At 45.0% G+C, this 15,763-nt stretch overlaps 1 protein-coding gene across 1 annotated transcript; it reads left to right on the plus strand.

Moving 5' to 3' along the window:
- Positions 1–1,308: 1,308 nt before the first annotated feature.
- znf800b (zinc finger protein 800b) lies at positions 1,309–15,558 on the plus strand. The gene is made up of 12 exons (XM_061077276.1): positions 1,309–1,401; positions 3,242–3,578; positions 6,911–7,006; positions 7,567–7,710; positions 9,223–9,400; positions 9,533–9,719; positions 9,813–9,975; positions 10,465–10,829; positions 11,170–12,176; positions 12,249–12,501; positions 14,660–14,771; positions 15,179–15,558. The coding sequence occupies exons 1-11, from the start codon at positions 1,345–1,347 to the stop codon at positions 14,759–14,761; spliced, it is 2,889 nt and encodes a 962-aa protein (XP_060933259.1). The 5' UTR covers positions 1,309–1,344; the 3' UTR covers positions 14,762–14,771; positions 15,179–15,558.
- Positions 15,559–15,763: the final 205 nt, after the last annotated feature.

Consider the following 15,763-nt stretch of genomic DNA (forward strand, 5'->3'; position numbering starts at 1 on the left):
TCTCCAGACTTCATTAAGCGTCTGTAACTTGCAGCTCATATAATCCCTTTTCACCTCGTGGGGCATTTGAAGCTCATCCAATGACAAAATGAAGTAAATTTTCTTGAGGTCTCCTCTAATCGTGACAAATAAGGCTGCGCCTCCTGTGGCGAAGACATATCGCTAAAGATAAAGAATCAGCAAATGACAGGGCGCTCAGCACGCCACTGTGCTGCTACAGCATGTTGTGCCAGCTAGTGGAAATGAGCATTGAAGTGGTGTCAGGTGGCTGTGGCTGAGATGGATCAGACAGTTTTATCTTGGACTGCCACTAGAGGGAACCAACAAACGTGTTTTCATCATTGAAGCTTTCATATAAATAAATGAAAAAGATAAGAGTTTTAAAAGTGACGTACAACGCCTTAATATTGGCAGCTTATCTTTGAATCTCTCCCAGGAACCTTAATTTATCACACTGTGGGTAATGCAACTAAATCAAAACTGATTGAAATCATCTTTCTAATTATATATTTTCTAATGTACCATACAAATATTTATCACAGCACAGATTTCAGAAGCAGGTTCCCACTTATTCGTAGTGTTTCTCAAACACACACACACACACACACACACACACACATATATTTATATATAAATGGATGAATATATGATCTTCAGTCCTCATTAGGTTCTCCGCGAAGATCATATATTCATCCAATAGCATCTAGGCTATATAAGGGATGTCAGAGTATTCATTTTAAATGCAGTGTGCTTAGTGCAGAGTAATGGTCGTAATGTTACAGGTAAAATGAGTTAAATGTGACTCTAGGCTGAATTAGAAATTGTGAGAACCATTACCATGGCCTTAAAAAATGTAATTCTGTTTTATATTTAGATCTAGTTTGTGGCCTGGTAGTTTCTGAGCACTCTGCAGGCAGTAAACACATCAAGCTGTAATGTTTCCTAATGCATTATACATCAGCGCTGTGTGTTTTTGTTCCTTTGCAATACACAAGAATATGAAGTAGTTGCTCACCAACATGTCATGACACCAACCTGTTTTGTGATGGCTTACCTGCTGTATGTGGAGTCTGCTTGGCAAAGTTGATTTGTGTTAAGCTCGAAAAGAGACATTACTGTAAATGTTAAAATATAAATGATGCAGCCTTTTGGTTGATACACACAACAGCTTTTTGATTTAAATTGTATCTTCTTCTGTAACCTCCAGAGATTTCTTTTAAGTGTTTAATTTGAAAACATGTTCTATGTTGGACGTTCAGTGAGCAGCAGTGTCTGTGTTGTTGTTGCAGGTTACAGGTGTGAGCTGGTAGTGAACGTGAGGTGGAGCAGGCCAGGCTTGGCATCATGGTGAAGGCCCATAAGTCAGGTGGGAGGAAGAGCTCCCACAGCCTCCGCAGACAGGTACTGGAAAACAACAACAACAATGCCTGAATGTTAGTGTGAATGGATGTCTGTCTCCCTGCACTGTCACATTGAAAACACGTCTACTGTTATGTAAATTAAACAACCATTATCATGTAATGGTCGTATTTTAAGGGAGGATATAGAGTCAACAGTATTGTTTACACATTTTAGATTACCAGCACCACACAGTTGTCTTCCAGTTCACCACACACTGTGTTCTATGTTGCCATATATAGCCACAACGCTTTCCATTAAGTCAAAGTAGAATAAAAATATGTTTCCTGGATAAGGATTAAAGTCAGTCCAAATAAAATGTTTCACTGCTGAGCTTTTGTTTTAGTCCGGGACTCAACTTAATCCTTCTCCTGAAAACCACCTCTGTTTGTGTTTCTCTGTATTTATTCATCTGTTCTCCTAAAGGAAAACACACTGTGCACTCCTAATGACACCGTCCTTCCCTGCACGACACACAGAGAGTTTGTGGTGTATCACCACAGGAAACAATTAAAGGCATTTTATTTGAAAACCAAAAATCACTTTTCTGTAAATGCCCAATAGCAGCTCAGAGATTTTCTCCCAGTACAAAAGTACCTAATGAGATCATTATTTGATATAGATAGGAGTCATGTTAAATATAATTATAATCCACTCAGATTTTAAGTGTCTATTTTAGAGCTCTTTAAAAACTAGTGTTTATCTCCAATATCCAGCCAGGAAATTTGAATATGAAGAATTGTGAACTGAGTTTGGTGAATTTGTTACCGTGGCAGCTCCTCTGGTTTAAGAAGCTGGGGATCAAGGGTAGTATCAGATCAGCTGTGTTTCAGTTCAGTGAGTGGGACGAGGTTTAGTTTCTGCTCTGCATGAAAACCACTTACTGTCGGACACAGCACCCAGCAGAATGAATCACCACACAGGGCTGCAGAGGGCGCTGTTGCATAGTGTTACTTTAAGTCTTTTCATGCAGAAGTAAGAGAAGTACTTGGGTTGAGGTCTAACCTCACATCACACCCACTGTTGGACATAAATAAGGATCCAATGGTTGCAATGTTGCGTGTGTGTGTCGTACTGCACAGATGGCCTCACTGGGCATGTTCGGTTAATCAGTGGTCATTTAATTACGCTGTGGTATGCGCCGTGTTTGTGCGCGTGGCGGGTGACACAGTGTCGGAGAGTGGCCCACTTGTTCTGTGGAGATGTGCTGTCGGGTGCCTGAACGGTGAAGTCGTTTATCCCTCTTCAAGGGCGGCGGGGACACTGAGCGAGACAGACAGAGAGAGGAAATGAGGATAAATTGGTGGGTGGGAGAGAAGAAAGGAATGGGGACTCCAAGAAGAAATAGGTCTGGACAAGAGACGCAACTACACACAGTCACACACACACTACACTTGCACATACAGTGTAAACACTGAAGACCCGATGTGGAGTCACTTATCTGCTGAAGGGCTGCTGTGTTCGACAAGGTTAATCTCTGCGTGCTCAGGAGACATGACAGGAACACACACACACCCGCAGTCTGTCCAGCAAGAGGCATTTTTCTAATAATAACACATAACTATTATAAACCTTACTGCTTGATATATTGGTTTTAGTCAGATGGAAGAAAGAAAAAGAGACCAACTGAATTAGTTGATAAAAACTGAATGAATGGAGAGATTAATAAAAGTGTTACACCAACACCATGCGTGGGTAATCTTAACTTTTAAGGATTTGGAAAAATCTAGATTGACAATAATGTTGTTAAGACTCATGTACTATATAATATTTCATTTTCTTTGATGATTTTTGTCTCCTTGTTTCTGTAGCTCATGTTTAATGCGTGGTTCTGCTCCCACAGGCTGGTGGCCAGACAGAGAAAGAGAAAGAGGAAGGTCAGTCCCAGTCAGACACCAAGCATCCACCACAGGAGCAGCCCCGTGGAGGAGACCAACCCTATGATGATGCCCAGCTCCGGACCTCTGCACCAGCCGAGGAGCTCGCTGAGAACTTTGACCAGATGGAAACTCCCATGGACGTCCAGGAAAAGGGCGACTCTGGCCAAGCCAAGCCCATGTGGAAACCCATTCCCCCTCTGCTGCCTGAGCCCGAGGACAGCGAGAGCACGACCAGTGGGACCAGGGACCAGAGCTGCCAGACTGACGAGCAGCTTCAGCAGACCAGTGATCATAACACAGGTGGGTAAACCACCACTGCATCACTTGCTGATTCATCCACCCACAGTAGGACTGTTTCCACTAGTAGGACCGGTGCTGCCTGTTTAGGAGCACCAGCAAAAATCTACATGCAGCTCTCACAGTCCTGAACTACAGGGTGAAACTGTTTGTCAGGTCCCTGTGTAGCTTCACTGCCAGAGATGTTTAAGTTTTGCACTCATGAAGAAATTGGCAGTGGAAAAGAGGAGCTACCTTTAACTTTGATCTCCACATGTTGGCCTGCACCATCATACATTTTTTAAAGTTTTACTTGGAAGTTGATTTATCACGTTGGCTCCTGTATGACTATTGTATAGTTTTAATGGTGTTGAAAGTCTTGTCTGCTGGTGAAGACGCCAATAAAATCAACAGAACAGGCCCATTAACACAGTGGGAAATTGGTCTGAACCAACCCAAAGGCTTCAAAGTAAATTCACCACTTTCTTGCACAAGAATAAGAGTAAAACCTCAACTACAAAAATCTGTCACTTCTGACGGGAGCTGGAACAAGGACTCAAGAAATTATCTTGACATGGCTTCTGGGATTTATTACATAAAAACCTGAATGGAAGAAAGATTCTTGAAAGATTTGGTTTCAGTAAAAACATTTTCTGATTATTTATGTTCAGTTTGAAATCACTGTCCCACAGAAACCACAGGGTGTGATTTGTTCTCTTGGCAGTTAGCGTGTTTCCTGACCTTAAAGCCCAGCTAACTATTGTTATTGGATTGTGAAACGGGGGCTATCAAAGCTATCGCTGTGTTAAAAAACTTTTAATGCTTGTTTCCTTCCCCTCTTCCATCCTCTTGGGTTACCTCAGCTTTCCTCCTTCGATCCCGTGTCCTCCTGGTTTCACACTCAAATCCCAATGCCTTGAGTTCAGTTTGAACTTTGTAACTCACAGTCCTAGGAAGTTGTTTGCCATTTTTTGATTGGATGATCTTTGACCCCCTTGCAGAGGGAGGTGCGAAGGTCGGCGGGTCACTGACCTGCCCCGCTGGGATTGTAACGGTCTGCCTGTGAGAGGTGTGTGTGGCGGGGGGAGGGTAAGAGGGCATGAGGAAAACACACTCTGCCGCACATTAATACATAATCTCCATCTCGCTCTCTGTCAAAACCTCTTAACCAGACGTCATTCACGGGTCCAGCCCTCTTTTGTCTGCATCTGTCTGGGAGTGTCAGTCTGTCTGCTCGGCTCTTTAGCTTCTGTCTCTCTCTCACTCACCTACACACACACAAACAAATGTGCACAGATCGGCTACGCCGCACTGATTACCACCTAGTATTGCTTTGTGTGTCTGTGTGTGTGTATTCAAGCGTTGGCGGAGCCAACCGCGCTTAAAACACGCATGATCTCAACTTCTTGTCGTGTTTTCTGACCAGAAGTAACTTCCTATTGGAAATGACAAAACAACGGAAGGCTAAAAATAATCTAGGCCAGGAAAAAAACAAAACAGAAAGTAATCATTTGATTTATATCGTCGTAAAACTGCAAAACATAGCATTGTCCTCTCACAGTAATGCATCTTGAATGATATAAATTGTAGATTGCAGGCCGTAATTGAAGTCTGCTTCAGTAACAAGCATATTTGTCTCACTGAATGTGTTTTATTTGGAGGTTTTACACAATACTTTCTGCTGTAGAAATGCTGCTCACCTTCTTTCACATCAATAAACAGTGAGAATTGAGACGAGTCAGGTGATTTCAGGGTCTTTGGCGGTGCTTGTTAGGAGCTCTTTGAGCTGTTTGCGCCTCCCTTCTTTTTATGCACATTTCTATTCAAAACCTGTCGGGCGTTTCACAGCGCTGAAACCAGGTAGAATGAAAGCACTTTTCCTCCTCACAGTCCATCTCAGTAACGGGTCACGGAGCCATAGTCAGCCTGCATCAATAATGCAGGAACCAAACTCCCCTCCTGCTATTTTATATTTAATGTTTTATACAAAGGAAAATTAAAATAGTTCTGTGGCACTGAGATCAATGAATAATAATACACCCTGAGGGCGTATTTGTTCACTTTATTGTTCCTTTTCAAGGCAGAAATGTGTTTCTGTGTATTAGGAAAATGGAATGAGTCTGTTCTCTGCAGTATTTTAATCCCACTGGTTAAAGATTTGGCAAAGTAAACCTCTTTTGTTGAGAGGACGGACATCATGCAGATTTTAATGCTAAAATAAATTGCATATATTTCACATACATTGTGATAATCTGCACATATTTCTTATTATTTCCTGATACAGGTATTCACATTAGGTTGTTCAGAAAAATTGTATTATTGTAAGAATTGAACAGTTAAAAATAGAACCCAATCACAATGGGTATTTTGGGGATGATGCTAATTCCGATGTATCGGCCATCATACATATTTGTCTTGGCAATAAAAAAAGAAAAACCTTATAAATGATTATCGTTTTTTCTAGAAAATGTTTTTGATTAAGCACCGGTTTCAGACCAAACCCTAAGGATACCCAAGCTAGTTAAAAGTAATATAATGAAGAAAATATTTGGGCAGGTCAGTTAATCAAACATAATATTAATTCCCTACCATCATCCCGCTGACCCTGCTCCCTCTCGTCATTGAGTTTGAGCAAAAGCAAAAACCATTTTGAAATACACATCGATAAACCTCCTCCTCCTCTTGTTCCTGATCAGGCTGATCAAGTAGCGTGACACCGAGGCTAAAGTATCAGATGCTGCACTGGCTCTCACCCTTGTTGGAATCAGCACAAAAAAGGTTTACCACCATGCCTCAGCCCATTGCACCCTCCACTGCACGTTTCCCAACAGTCCCACTTGAGCTTTAGTCTTGTGAACAAGTGTCGCTGATTTGATTTGTCAGGATTGTTTTTCATTCATTTTCTGCACCCTGTGTTTCCATTCTGCTCACATCCAAGGCTTACTGATCTTGAAGGGAAAAGATAAATGACCGTCTTTCTCACAGTCATCGCTGTGTGTGTGTGTGTGTGTGTGTGTGTGTGTGTGTGTGTGTGTGTGTGTGTGTGTGTGTGTGTGTGTGTGTGTGTGTGTGTGTGTGTGTGTGTGTGTGTGTGTGTGTGTGTGTGTGTGTGTGTGTGTGTGTGTGTGTGTGTGTGTGTGTGTGTGTGCGTGCGTGTGTGCAACAAGGTAACAAGGTCAGAGTGAATCACTGTCTCATACAGACCTCACTGATTGTACATACCCTTTAAGCACACTGCAATATACTTTGTGTCGTACCAGGTGCCAGAAAATTCCAGGTGCTGCTGTATTACTCAAAGACTGTCAAACTCTGATGGGATTATTTGAACGATCTCTCTCTTCTCTTTCTCTCTCCAGGTCTCTGTGTGGAGCCCGGAGATCCTCCTCTCCTCCAACAGCCTCTGCAGACGTCCAAGTCTGGGATTCAGCAGATAATTGAATGCTTCCGTTCAGGTTTGTTAGAGATGTGAGGTTCCTGCAACGTGTCTGCAACTTTGACAGCCGGAATTGGGCGAGAGGCGAAGTACAGCCTGGAGACTGGGCTGTCTATCCCTTTGATAGACTAACCAACTTCTTATTAATAATTCAAACTGTGGCATCCCACCATAGTTTTCATTTGTTGCGCAACTGTTTCCTAATGACCAAAAACACGTCTGGTAAAAGTCTAAAAAATCTGGAACTCTTACTCGCTCTGTGATCAGCTGTGACTCTGTGTCTCAATATGTCAGCGTCCTGTCAAAGTAGAATCTTGCATTATAGCCATACACAGCGCTTTGGCGTTGCCGTGACAACTATTCAGGTCTTAGCAGACAGACATATGAATATGCTCCATCTATATGAGTATATGGATTTCATGTGTTCCATTAAGTCATCTGCATTGTGAGGCGAGCACATATGTGGTGCAAGTGCTCCCTCCGCCAATTCTTCTTGTAAAACTGAATTTTACAATATGGTGTATTTACGTCTTGTTATTTCCCACTGGTTAATCATTGCTGCTTTCCTCTGTCCCACAGGCACCAGTCAGCTGAGACACATGCTGCTGAGGGAGGTGGACACCATCTTCGAGTGTAAACTGTGCCGCAGTCTGTTCAGGGGCCTGCCCAACCTCATCACACATAAAGAGTACTACTGCCTTTCACGGCTGCCTGAATCCGACGGTTAGTGACGCAGCGTATTAGCATGCAGACACATACACAACAATAAACACGTCTGGAATATTTAAACCTAACTTGTTAATGATCACAGCCCTGCTCTCAAAGTCCTACAACCAAAGCATAAGAGATATAAAACACAAATCCCCATAAACGCAATAATAAAATCAAAAGGCGGAACAGGTAGAGCACAAACCCCCCCAGCTGGGGTCAGCGCCTTGGTGCACGCTGGGGAAACGCAAATGCAAAATTTGACGAGATTACACAAACAGCAACTTCCTAAATGAGTCCGGGATCAATCTTGATTTCAGCACTTAGTTTAGTTCCCACACGTTAAAAACAAAACATGCAGACTGATGACTCCAACGTTTCCTAAGGTGGTTCCACATTTTGCTTTCATGTTCTCTCACTCTTAGGTTTTCACTATCTCCTTCACACAATCTGTCTCCTGCTCATTATTCCCCTCTTATCTCCTCCTTCGGAACACAGCCCCATTTTTCTCTCTTCCACACACATTACTGTAACGTCTTCAATCCGTCAGTCATTCTTCTTACACGAAGTGAAGTCTCTATTCTGCTCTTCCCTCATATCACGGCAGAAAGTAACTTTGATCTTGCACCATTAGCGTTTTATCTACTGCTCATTAGCCACAGTATGTGTCCATATCTCTATTCTTTCCTGCTCAGTAGCGGGCAGATACACGGAGGAAGCCCAGCAGAGTCTTCAAGTAGTTTCTCTGTTACCTAACTCTCCTCCTCTCTCCTCCTCAAAGAGAGATAAATCTCATCCCAAGCAGTAGATTATATTTTGCTCATTTCTATCCACTGAAATGATTGCTGTTGGAAAAAACAACTCATCACAATCTCCTGTACATCTGCTTGTGGTCTTAATTAAGTTGTTTCTCTTTTCTCAATCAGGAGTCCTTTACTGTAGGCTGTAAGTGTGCTACCTATATTGTTATTTTGATAAATTCTTTCATCAATGTTTTTCCCTATCAAAGTGCTGAAAGTTAAATGTGAGGTTACTGGATAAACACATTAGACTTTTCTTTTTCCCCATCGAGCCCTGACAGTAGAGCAATACAGTCTCCATTTGAGGTCTAAGTGCCTAAGATTCAAATCTGTAGATTTCCTGTTGTGAAGAACTCTATAAATGAAACCTGCACTTTGCTGAAAAAATAATATCAACGTCACAGCGGTTGCAGAAGAGAAAACTGTAAAACAAAGCTCAGTAAAATCATAGACTATATATAAAGATGGACAACTTTGCAGCTCCCAGAAAGCCCCCTGGTGGCTGGCTGCAGTATCATGAACCCTCATTCCTCCAAAGTGAATTAACAATGTTATAGAAAGTGATAAAATGATCCCCCCTTTGTCCGGACCAAACCTGAATGGAATCTTGATGGGAAGTTTCAGTCAAATTAAAGTAGTAGAATAGTTTTGACGGAGTGGAAGTTTAATATTTGGTTTCTTTAAGATTTATTTTAAATATTGCAATGTTTCGGATGGTTTTCTTCAGGTTCATCGGGAGACGACAGACAGAGTGTGGCCATGAAGGATTTACTGGACACCATATATCCCAGAGACCGCCCAGACTGCGTGGTCCGACTGGAGCCCATTCAGACCACTAGCAAGGCCGTGTTCCAGTACCTCACCACAGAAGAGGACCTGGCCAGATATCCATCACACACACCCAGGTTGGTAAACTGATGGAGTAAGATGTACTGTAACTCAATGTGTGTGTGATATAGCTAATGCAGTGTAGCTGGTGTAGACTCAAGTCTAACTTTGGTCAAACGTTGTCCCTGATATTTGATTGTCCTTCACAGTGCCAGAGAGAGTCCAGTAGCATGGGAAGAGCCAGCGGAGGGTGGGGACAACAGCCAGGCGAGTCAGCGAGGTGGAGCCGAGAGCCACAGCAGCCCGGGACCCAACCAGGGGCAGAAGAAATGGGAGGTTGAGGAGGAGGCGAAAGCAGAGCCGCCACCGCCTGAAGAGGAGGGCTCCACTAGCGGGGTATGTATCTGAGCTGTCTGATATTCGATTCTCCACGTCGCCTCGTTTGCTGCAGTCCGTCACTATCCCTTCTCTCATTATTCTCCCCGCCAGGTGGATGACGTGACAATCTCCTGTTGTCTGTGCGGTCAGGACTTTAACTCGCGCCGCAGCATCAGGCGCCACTGCCGCAAAATGCACAAGACCAAACTGGAGGAGCTGCGAAAGTTCACAGAGACACGAACAGTTCCCACGAGCCTGCTCTCTATGGTGAAGGGTAAGTGTTGACATAAATGATGAAAAGGAAATATAGTCATCTTTAAACTGATCAATATTATCAAGTGTTGATTATAGCAACAAGAGCTAGTATACTCATATAAACATTGTAATAAGGCTAAAGAAACATCATTTATTTCAACACAAAACTGAATGAGCTGGTTGGTTTTCTAAATGCTTAATTTGCTGACTTTCCAAGACAAACTGTTACTGAACTTGAATAATCTAATAATTATTAATGATGTTTTGCATGAGTGGAGCCCAGATGACGATATTTATTTTCATTAAACATGTATATATATATACCTTTAAGTGAAAAGAAGTAACTTTCTAACATGCTTAATATCAAGCTAAGGTCATTCAGTACCATCAGTATATGGATTTAGCTCTTTGAATGTGAATTTACTATTAGTTTATGAGGTTGATGCCAGTTTCATATTTCAAAGTTAATTATAAATGTAATTAATCATTTTTCTTGTTGATACTGGAGGTCGGCCACGGACTCTCAGCGCACCGACCGGAAAGTCCTGCCTCGTGTGCCTCAAAACCTTCGCCACCAAAGCCAACGTGCGGCGCCACCTGGACGAGGTGCACCGCGGCCTGCAGAGGAACCCCAACGCCCCCGCCGCCTCCCCCAAGCCCGGCCAGCCCAACACACCGGAGGCCACGCCTCCCAGGAAGAGCAACAATTCCTCTCCAACACGTAGCCACAACTCCAAGTCCACGCCTGTGAACACCAAAACAGCGTCCTCAAACCAAAACCAAGCCAAACCTCAGCCTCAGCCCCCGGCCGCTGCGCAGGCGAACCCGGTGTCATGTCGCTGCACGCTCTGCAAGAGGACGTACAGCTCTCAGGTTGGTTGGTTGCACGAGGGGGGGGGGATCTCTTCTAGCCTTTGCTGTGCTTAAAGTCAGCCTTAGTAGCAATTAAAGGTTGGTCTAATTTGTTCTTATTTATGTTTCTGTATTTAATCTTATATGGGTTGTTTTTAGCCTTGAGAATCCAAACATGGAAAGGGAGCAAAACCAGAAATAGTCTGTGCATAATTCTAGAGCTGTTACAAGACATTTCCCTGAGATTTTCCAGAGGCTGTTTGTTCAACCGCAATGTCAGTTGATCTAGACAAAATTGTGTGACAATGTGTAATTTCACATGAGACTTTGACTGATCTTTAATTATATTTTTGTGTTTCAGCTCATGCTGAAGAGGCACATGCGCATTGTCCACAAAATATACAGTGTGAAAAGTAACAGGTCTGCAGCCCCAGCACCCCCTGCTACTAAAGCAGCGACTCCAAACAACAACAACAGCAGCAGCACCAACAACAACAACAACAACAGCAGCAGCAGCAGCAGCAGCACTAACGTGGCCTCAAACAACAATGTCCGGGTGAAGCAGGAGGCAGTCGAGCCCTCGGATGACGAGGAAGAGGAAGAGGAAGAGGAAGAAGAGGAGGTGGAGGAGGAGGAGATGGACAGTAGTCCTGCCCCGTCTCCGAGTGACAGCACTGGTACAGCTAAAAGTGTTCCTGTGGCACCCAACTCCACGAAGGTGAAGGAGGAGGAAACCCCGCTGAGCCCAAAGATGATGCCATCCTCCTTATCTTCATCATCATCATCCTCCCGTGCTGGCAGCAGCGTGTGCGTCCCCAACAAGTCGACCAAACTGTCTGTGGGCTTCGACTTCAAGCAGCTCTTCTGCAAACTGTGCAAGCGACAGTTCAGCTCCCGTCAGAACCTAACGAAGCACATCGAGCTGCACACCGACGGCAACGAGATCTTCATCAAGTTTTACCGTTGCCCCCTCTGTCGCTACGAATCGCGCCGTAAGCGGGACGTCCTGCGCCACGTGACTGTCGTCCACAAGAAGTCGTCCTCATACCTCGGCAAGATCATGCCCAAACTGGAGAACAGGGCGGTGAAGAGGCTGGCAGAGGCCGTCCTCAGCAGCCCGAGCCCCAACAAGAGGACAAGCAGCGGCGTCAAAGAGGAAGTGAACGGACGCCAAGCCTCTTCGTCCTCCTCCTCTCCTTCGCCCCCTGTAACGCGCAAGCAAGAGAGTTCCACAGCTGCCCCGGCCTCCTCTTCCTCCTCCTTGTCCTCCTCTTCTTCCTCCTCAGCCCCACCTCCTGCCCATGCCACTCGGAAACAGCAGGAAGTCTCATCGCCACCGTTCGTGCTCTCCCCTCCCGTCACCCGTAAGCAGGAGAGGCAGGAGAGGCAGGAGAGGCAGGAGAGGCAGGAGAGGCAGGAGAGGCAGGAGAGGCAGGAGAGGCAGGAGCGACAGCAGACTCAACAGCTTCGCCCCATCAGCCCGCCGCTCACCCGCCGCAGTGAAAAACACACACACATGCGCAACTCCGCCTCCTCCACCAGCGTCTCGCCGAGCAACCCACCGCCACACACCCGACGGCACGAGGCGCAGTCGGAGAGCAGCAGCACAGGGACGTCCTCCACTGAGGTCCGGGTGACCAAGAATTTCTCGCTCCACGCTTGTGACCAGTGTGGACGAGCTTTCGCCAAGAAGGTATTTGATTTCCATTCTACCATCTTTCTTTTTTTTTTTTTTTTTTTTACAGAAATCATCAGTCGAAGAAAAGTCACAGATTAGTTAGATTAGTCTTAAAGGTCCCCTCGTATGCCCATTTTACCACAGTTGATATGGTTCCTTGGGGTCTTAATGAAATGTCTGTAACATTTTTTGGTCAAAATACCACAAGGATCATTTAAAACAACAGCCTTTTTACCCTGTCTAAAACAGCCCTCCTCAGATTGACCTCTTTTGAGTCCCCCCCCCCCCTCTCTCACCGCCCCGCCCCCCCCTGTCAATCTCACACACACACACACACACACACATCCACTTTCACGTCTTAAATCTCTCCTTAGCATATGTAAGGTTGTTAAAATAATTTTAAGTCACTGTCCTGCACATATTTCTGTATTTGTTTGTTGTGTTTCTTCATTGAAGCTACAATTTTAAAACTACTACACCCTCTGATAAGGATGTACATTTATTTAAATACATGCATTAGATATGTGTGTATACAGTATATAATTGTATCTGAGCGCTCGCACACACACACACACACACAGACACACGCACACACAGACACACGCACACACACAGATAGACACAGACACACACAGGCAAAGGGATGTGGGGGCTAGCTTTGGAAGCTAACACTGCTGCAACTTCTGCGGCAAAATGCACTTAAAACCCCGGGTATGAGTCTATTTTAAAGCGAGCGACGGAGGCGGCAACGAGCTGCTGGTGACCGGCACCGGTTCGTGCAGCTCGGGCTGCGTGGAGCAAATCTGTAAGAGCCACAAAAGTTATAATGTGCAGCTCTCTGCCCCCCTCCTCCTCCTCCTCCTCCTCCTCCGCTTCGCCACCGGAGACCGGGGGGGGGGGTCCTTGAACACGTTCCAATGCTAGTTTCTAACAAAGACAGACACACACAGAAGCTACGAGTCGGGTTAGCCTCCGAGTGCATTGTTTTCTATGTAAACGTGCTGCATGCCCGGGACGCCACAAACATACACACACACAAGCTAGACTCCGAGAGCTAACAGCGGCACCTCCGAGGATCCCTCACCGGGACGTCCCCGGAGCTAACAGCGGCACCTCAAGGAGCCCTCACCGGGACGTCCTGGACCCGACAGCGGCGGTGCACGGAGGTGCCGGTGCCGCAGCTAACGCTAGGCTAGCGTTAGCGTCGCTAGCAGCAAGCTGTTTTGTATTCATACATGCTGCTTCCACCGGGGCAAAACACACACACAGAAGCCTGCGTTAGCTGCTGCTGCTAACAACAACAAAGTCACATCCAGTTGAGGCAGCATAACCACAGCATCAACACAGTGAAGCAGCTCCGAGCTCCTACCTGGAAAAAACACCAACAGCTCACTCTCCTTGCTCCGGGCTCTCGGCTCTCGCCTCCCGGGCTCCAGGCTACGGGCTATGGGCTACGCGGTGGCTCTCGGTGGTCGAATTCGTTTCATGCTGCTAGATAGCTTATCCAAGTGTTTACAAGGCTCGCAAGAATGCAATCGCGGCGCAAACCGATGGACGGTCAATAAAGTGGGTGGTTCTTAAATCTATTGTGGTTCCATTGATTGGTGGGTCGAGTGTTGGTGGGGGTCTCTGCGCTGACGTAAAACTGCCAATGACGTAAAGAATGCCCATAACCCCATTGGACGCTCGCTAGCGCATACTTCCTGACATAGAGGAACCACACCAGATCGCGGGAGTTGTGTTTTTCCACAGTTTTTGGGACGGTAGACATGCCAGATACCCAAATTAACGTGTAGAAGCACTACAAAAGTGGAATTTTCATACGATGGGACCTTTAAGTCAGCATGTTTATTCAATCATAAACTGTCATTTATACTTTATTGCTATACTTGCTCCCGAATAATGAAGCCAACGCATCTCAATCGCCCCCTGGTGGCTGTCTGCATTCAAGCTTTTAATAAGTTAACTGATTCTATAAAAACGAGCTGAAACGTCTCCACATACAGACGATGCTCTGAATCAAGTTGAGCTGAATTCAAAGGTCAAATAATTAAACAAAATGTATTTGAAAGTCAATTTTTACTTTTACTATCAATTAACTTCAAACTGTGTGATTGTATTGCTTTATAGTTGTGTGTAATTTATCTTGTGTGTGTGAATAATGTTTTCTCAGCTGTACCTGGAGTCTCACAAGCGCAGCCATCGTAACGCCGTGACGACAGCGTCCAACAAGAGGAAAGGAGTCAGCACTCGCTCCAAGTCGTTGGTCTGGTGAAAGGCACAGTGTAAGAATAACCAGGGTTCACCGGCCAATTTTCCTCTCACAGTTTGTCCTGTTTTCTCTCTCTCATTGCATTTTTTACTCCGTCCTTTAATATTCAGAATCCCAAGAGAAACTCCGCCCTGTGAGCTCGCTTGAGAAAATGTCTGTGTCTTTGTTGCAGTGGATGTATGTTTGTTTGTGTAGAAAATCCTTCCCGTTTAATGAACCGCTCCGCTCGCACTCAACATTACTTCTCTGTCTATCACTAACAAGAGAAATCCATCTCTATCCGACTGTTTCGCCTATTTCTCTTCATTATTTCATAGTAATAACCTCTTCATTCCCTCCTTCACCCGTCAATGTCTGCAATCTCCTCTTTCTTTTGTCTTCCTCTTTCCTAATCTTCGTCTCCTCTCTCTCTCCTCACAGTCTGCTGGGGGGAAAACGATGGGCGAGCCACTTACTATGAAGAAGACATTTAAAACTTTGAGTTTGAGAAACAATGGATGAGTGGAAGTAGCAGAAATGCAGGAAACGACGGAGCAGGACAAGAGTGAAGTACAGAGGATTTTTTCCTTCTTCTGCTTAAGAACCAAATACATTGTCGGACTATGACGTTACTTTTGTATATTTTCACGATGAAGCCGGCAGCTCGCTGGACGGTGGCGCTGCTATCCCCGAGGAGACTGCTCACTACTACTGCATATGTCTGTGTTTATGTACTGCAGTACGTAAATGTGGATCCACGTGCGGATGACTGACTTGTACTGCTGTGCTCTCCGTAAACAGAAGGATGGAGGTGTAGTTGTGTGTGTGTGTGTGTGTGTGTGTGTGTGTGTGTGTGTGTGTGTGTGTGTGTGTGTGTGTGTGTGTGTGTGTGTGTGTGTGTGTGTGTGTGTGTGTGTGTGTGTGTGTGTGTGTGTGTGTGTGTGTGTGTGTGTGTGTGTGTGTGTGTGTGTGTTTGTGTGTGTGTGTGTGTGTGAGAGTGTGTGTGTGTGAGAGTGTGTGAGAGTG

The sequence above is a fragment of the Limanda limanda genome, chromosome 1 (assembly GCF_963576545.1).
Source record: "Limanda limanda chromosome 1, fLimLim1.1, whole genome shotgun sequence".
NCBI classification, from domain to species: domain Eukaryota; kingdom Metazoa; phylum Chordata; class Actinopteri; order Pleuronectiformes; family Pleuronectidae; genus Limanda; species Limanda limanda.